The sequence below is a fragment of the Gouania willdenowi genome, chromosome 14 (assembly GCF_900634775.1).
Source record: "Gouania willdenowi chromosome 14, fGouWil2.1, whole genome shotgun sequence".
Lineage (NCBI taxonomy): Eukaryota > Metazoa > Chordata > Actinopteri > Blenniiformes > Gobiesocidae > Gouania > Gouania willdenowi.
The window spans coordinates 8,990,644-8,997,129 of NC_041057.1; the positions used below are offsets into that span (position 1 = coordinate 8,990,644).

The 6,486-nt window shown below is 37.0% G+C and overlaps 1 protein-coding gene across 1 annotated transcript in view; it reads right to left on the bottom strand.

The window, feature by feature from the left end:
- The window catches only part of alg5 (ALG5 dolichyl-phosphate beta-glucosyltransferase), a 6,531-nt gene extending 147 nt beyond the window's left edge, over positions 1–6,384 (bottom strand). Inside the window, exons 1-9 of the mRNA XM_028467266.1 lie at positions 6,062–6,384; positions 4,803–4,971; positions 4,608–4,654; positions 3,479–3,547; positions 3,285–3,377; positions 3,085–3,198; positions 2,939–2,998; positions 2,708–2,859; positions 6–119 (exon numbers count right to left, since the gene is read on the bottom strand). Coding sequence (XP_028323067.1) covers positions 6–119; positions 2,708–2,859; positions 2,939–2,998; positions 3,085–3,198; positions 3,285–3,377; positions 3,479–3,547; positions 4,608–4,654; positions 4,803–4,971; positions 6,062–6,124 — 881 coding nt within the window. The 5' untranslated portion in view covers positions 6,125–6,384. The remainder of the gene's footprint in view (positions 1–5; positions 120–2,707; positions 2,860–2,938; positions 2,999–3,084; positions 3,199–3,284; positions 3,378–3,478; positions 3,548–4,607; positions 4,655–4,802; positions 4,972–6,061) is intronic.
- Between the last annotated feature and the right edge of the window lie 102 nt (positions 6,385–6,486).

Sequence of the window (6,486 nt, forward strand, 5' to 3'; positions counted from 1 at the left end):
GAGACACATCCACAAATTCCCTGAAATACCTACCTTCTATTTCAGTCCAGTTCACTGCCACTTCTGCGATGGGGATTTTAAAACACTGTGCAATATACAGGAGCTCCACATCAAAAGCCCTGCCACACAAAGAGTACAAAAATACATGTTTGAAAGCTGAAATAAAAAGGACACTGCATAAAACCTCAAGTATTTACTATTAAATATTAAGGAGGTACTGTATGCGGCATCAATACATTACTGATCAGTCAGTCACATATGAAAAGACATAATTAAAGGTGAGACTCTCCAATACAGCTGCCTATACCTCTTATCGCGCTAACTTCCGGGATTCAATCAGTGTGTGCTGGACTATGAAGCTGGCTAACATCTTATGAAGCAAAATCACCATGGTCACTTATGCTGAACGACTAGCCTGGTCGGGAGCAGGTTTAGCTCTGGCTAGGATCTGAGCGAGTGCTAAAGTCCCGCCTCCTGACCAATCAGTTCTCTTAGAAAGCAAGCTGTCCAATAAAAGGTGATGTCTGAACACGTCACTGTGTGGATCTGATCCGACAGCTGACAGGAGAGAGAATATTTAGACATCAATGCAATCATTTTCATTACCGATTACATCCTTTAGGAAAGATATAGATTTATATCTGATGGACTGATCTATAATCAGCCGATGAAGCCTGTCTCTCGATCCGTATGCGTGGATGGGTGAAGTCATTAAATAATTAATTAATACACTAGTGAGGCTGACGACACTTGGTTTAAATTAGCGTGTTGTTAACGACCTTTGTAGGACAGCTTCCCTCTGACAGGGAATGTTTGATTAGGTGAAGCCCACTAACGGAGATTAATCCAGGATATAATTATCTAGATTTGTAGCATAGGCCCTAAAGGATTTCTACATCAACACTAAAAACTAAAACCACATTCATAAATATGTCCAGAAATAATAAGCATCATATAAGGATTTTGTTGAAATTGCTGCTTGAAAGTTTGTTTACATCTCCACGATAAACAATTTTACAAATCAGAAATGTTTCGTGCACTGCATTGTTGGTTTTGGAGTCCATAGAAGTGTTTTTACTTCATTCTCCCTGTGATTTTTTTTGGTTTTGGTCCCTAAAAACTCTTCCAAAGTGACTTCCAAAACATTTCTGTTGTTTTCACTGAAAGTCGCAGCAAAATAAAAGCAGATGTTTATTTTTGAGAGATCCAAATCTAGATTAAATTAAATTTCTCACAGATTGAGGTGACATCACGGAGAATACCGGAAACAAACAAGAACAAAAATGTTGTCAAGCAAATCACTGTCCTCAAAATCTGGCAACGAAACACAATAAATCACAGTAAGAATGAAGTAAATCACTTCAATGCATCCGTTTATGGGACACCATATCCCACAATGCAATGTGCCAAACTTATCCAAAAACGTCAACCAGAGACGCATTGAGAGAGAATTGCGTCAACTCCGTTCACGCCATTCGTTTTTTTTTTTTTTTTATACAGCAATGGCGGCTCGTGGAATGGCAGATGAGACACTTTGTGATGCATTTTTCAACTTTAAGACATTTAAATAATCATATTGGATATTATTATTATCAGCGTGTCTAAACCCATTAACTCGTGATGTTTTTAGAGACCCCTTTTTTTCAGAAAATTTAAAAAAAATTCAAAGCAATACAAACTGTATACAATACATATTATTTAAACATTTTTAACCAAATTCATGTCGGCCTTAACTACGTCAAAAAAAGCAGATAATCTAGCTTCTATAGTGAGGAACACAGATATTAAAACAACACAAAATTGTTACAAAAGAAATGTGTATTTCAGTTCAGGGTGTCGCAATATGAAACAATCTAAATGATGACTTCAATTATTAAGCTCCCTTAAATACAGACAACTTGACTCAAAGAAATTCACAAAACAACAACAAAAACACAGAAAATGACTCCAAAAACTCACAAAAATAACAACAAATACACTGAAACAAACTCCAAAAACACATAACATAAAGGAAATACCACATAAACATTTTTTAACCAAATTAACGCTGGCCTTAACTACGTCAAAAAGCAGATAAGTTAGCTGTTTACACTAAATAGTAATACAATTTTAAGTTAGGGAAAAAAAATCTATTTATGGAACTACATAAACACATATTGTACATACACATACATATGACGGTGTACTGTATAAATATTGTCAATCAATGCAGTTATTGACGACAAATTACCAAAAATCCCAGTTATGTCACTAGGGATCAATGGATTCGAATGGCATGAATCAAGCATTTTGGACTTCCGTTGTCGCAACTCACTCTCTCTCCATACGGCTCTAACGTCAACAAAGCCATTGTGTTCAGATGAGATCAAAACAGACTTTTGAGAGGCAATTTCAACATTCTGAATTTGTTTGTGAGTAAATTATTTTTGATTTATTGATCCACGAGGTCTACACTTTCTTTAAAAATTATCGTCTCCGGCAGATTTCATACTTTCAAATAAAAGCTGATAATCTGCATTTAAAACACACGTTCAACATTTTATATTGAAACTATTGGGATGTTGTGCATAGAAGGGTTTAAAATATATTTTCACTCAGCAAATGTAGGTGAAATGTGTGTCAGTTCCAATGTACTCAATGAAAAAGTCACATCCTAAGAGACAGTTTTCAGGTTCACTACTAGCTAATTAAAAACGTGCTCCTTTACCATCGCTCCACATGGAGAGAGGAGAAAGTCCTGAGTGCAGCTTCACGTGTAAAAAGCTTGAAACCACACTGCGTGTCTCGGATCCCCTTCACGCAAAAGAACCACACCAGGAAATGGAAGCCCAACATGAGGAAAGTCCGAAACAGAGATCGCTGTTGGCATACAACACACGTTAGAAAGCTTTTCAAGCCAAATACAGTTTACAACTCTTTGATTGCTTAATTTAATCACCTGAGCAACAGATTCTTTCTCCAGGTGAGCTCGAGAGCCACAGGAAATGGCCATGTTTTCCTAAATCGGAAAAAAAAAAAAAAAATGGTTCGTCGTGTTTCTACTGATAAAGGCATTTAAAACAATTAACAAGTGAAAAATCTCACTGGTTTAGGGTTGAGATTATTAAGTGCAGCCTCAACTTTGTTGATGTCAGCAAACTTTGTGGCCCCGTCGGCGTCCGCCATTAGGATTAACTTCCCTCTGCAGGACAGAACTCCCTGAGAAAAAAGATACAGAAGGTTGAGGAAATGTCAATATCACGTGAAATGGTGTCAGCGTGTTGCCTTCATGTGCGTTATCTCACCATACGCACTGCTCCACCTTTCCCTCTGTTCTTCACTAGTGTCAGCACGCGCACCTTCTCTGCACCGTGCTTTCTGGTGTAGCGCAGAGCAACCTGGGATCACACACACACAGTATTTACTCATTTCTCTGTAAACTATTTGTTTTGTAAAAACAAATGAACGGTTAAGAATATGGATTCGATTTATTTTGTACCTCTGTGGTTTTGTCTTTGCTTCCATCATCGACCACGATGACCTCATAGGTAAAAGATGGGTTTTGTTTCTGCAGCATAAAAAACGTGAAGAAGTGGGTAAGAACAGACAATGCTGCCATCTAGCTGTGGCTTTGACAATAGCATTGATGGTAATATTTAGCATTCCTGGCTTCTTAAAGCTGATATCCAGAGTTTCTGAGAAATCTATGTTTATGTATGATTTTTTTTTTAAAATGCAAAAAAAATACTTAACTAGTCTTTTACTATGGTCTACTGCTGGTCATTCATATACATTAATGTATATAAGTCCCTCCTTCGTCCTATAGACCCCTAAACAATTGAAAATGATCGCCGAGTGTGCCCAGCCAATAGGCTTTGACTTTCTTTCCTTGAGACTGTCAATCAAAGTGAATGTGGAACTGTGCAGAGAAACAAAGCCGCACGTCACAACAGCAAACAGGTAAATATGATTTTAGCTCTTACCTGACCCATAGACCTATATCAATGCAACCTTGTTATGTTCCACGATACGCATGCAGAAAAGTAGAGTCGTGGCTTCTGGTAAATTGGGAGAGGCAGTGAGAGGAAAGGAGGCTGTTGAGGGCGGGACATCGAGGCGTCCTCTCAGAAACTCAGAATATCAGCTTTAAAGCAGTGGTTTGGTTGTGTGGGTCACTCAAAGAACTTTATTATTACTGTTCTAAAATATGTGATTGCACATTTGGTTTTAGTTACATAAGTTTTGATGAAGAAAAGCTAACATTTTTCCACAATATTTCAACAAAATGGGCAAAAAGGGTAATTTTTTTAACTTTTGTTGCGATGGGGGGGTTGGGGCTGATGCTTTTTTCATCTTCAAAGGGGGGCACCAACAGCCAATCAGAGATCTTGTCATTTTTACAAACCAAGTTGTCCATGAATTATTTTAGGCATTACTATTGGCTGCTCAACAATAGTCGATACGCGTTGACGTCCCATCGGTAGTTAAGGTGTATTAAAGTGACCTGCATTAAATCACAGATTGCTTGAGATTATTATTAGTCAGTTTTTATAATGTTTAATAATAATAAGTTGTTTTCTATTGGATTACCTTAGCATCCTTCTTAATATTTCAGGTCAATCACTAACCTGCCGGTTTTCCAGGTAGTCCATCGCTTCATCCAACATCACAGGCACTGAAACAACACATTTATATTATACTGTATAATGCTAACCTCAAAGTATTATGTATTATTAGGATAATGAGTTTAGGCTTTCCTCAGTAAATAATATTATGGCTGATGTATGAATATCAGGACAGACACAGTTGAGAGGTTCACCTACTCCGTAGCTCTTCGTTGTAGGCAGGGACCACCACAGACAGGTCCCTGGTATGGGGGTCATGCAGACTGGGAAAGAGCTCCTTTTCTCCCGTGGCTTTCAGGAAGAACTTCTCCTTTTCGTGGCGTGTGACGTTCACCATCCCTGCAGTTACATGCGCTAGCACCAGCACCTATTGGGAGAAAAGGTCATAGTTATTATAATGGGATCCCTTATTCAATGTGAATGAATATAGAGAAAAACTGATCAAATAAGTTGAATAACAGTCAATCAATCTTTAGATGCAATATCCACATGAAAAACATATACATTACACATCATTTGTTGTTTATGAGAAATACTTTCAAAAAAAAAAAAATCTAATCCCTCAAGATCAAATATGACATCCTTGCTGTGTTTGCATCCTTATATTCAGGTACTATAAGCAAAAATTAAGGAAGCACAAGCAAAAAATGTGGAAACATTTTAAGTAATTCATTTTATTTTTTAGATGACTTTTTTTTGGCAAAGTCTTATTTTTTGTTTGCAATTCACACATTTTGCTTATGGCTTTTTTTTTTTTACACAAATCTGATTCCAATCCATACTATACAAGGTCTTATTACATCTGGCTACAGGAATTATCATCAACCTTAAATATAAAGCAGTGACCCAAATGAAGGATTATTATACACAGAATAAGTATATATATATATATGAGAAAGAGTTATGTTATCCAACCAATCAGCAACCTTCAAATCAAACCTTAGCTAGGTTATAGGATATATTACATACTACATAGAACATTTTAATTTAACATTCTTTACTTTCAAAAGCTCAAATTATGCAGCCTGACATAATTTGAAAATCTACTTTTTTTTTTTTTTTTTTTAAGCCAAAACTCAAGATACATACATAAAAAAAAAAAACATTGATAATGTTTTCACTTAAGTACAATGTCCTTTGAAGTGAGTAAACTGATAGATGAGCACCATCCTTCAAAATAAAGGCACAGGGAACAAAGAGGTTCCTGAACCAACAGTTGAGAACTCTTCCTGTACTGCAGTACAAAATCTGATGAGATGTTGGTATTAACATTCTGTATAACAAAACTTGTGCGTTTTTATTTTTTTTTTAATGCGTTTTGCCATTAAGTAGAATAGAATTCTAGTTGAAGCTTTCTACATGGGTCTGTGTAGGTTTGAAAATAATTGTATGAGAACTGGATACACAATGCAATGTCTATGCATCATAACTCAGACACAATGGACCACTTTTCTTACCACTATCAGGCCAAGAGCTGCCACTGACACCAAAGCTTGTATTAATTCACAGATGATGTCCATCTTCTATTCAGTTCTTTAGCAGGAGCTGAAGCCCAGGTGGCTAGCTGAGGAGCTAGCTCTTTCCCTTCAGAGTCTTTCTTCGTGCCCGGTGGACTGTTCTCTAAACACATTGACTGAAATCAATGTTTTACAATGCTGTAAAAAGCTATCATTAGTAGTCAACAAAACCGCTATGTTTCCATGACTGTGAGAGCAGTTCATTGAACTCTCGCCTCAATCACAGCGTTGACGCGGAAATAAGTCACAGTCGACACATCATCATTTAGAGACAAGAGAGAAAAGAGAGGCTCAGCAGCAGCTCAGCGTTCAAACACTGACACCTACCGGTCAACAGTCACAATTACATCAATATACCGTACAGT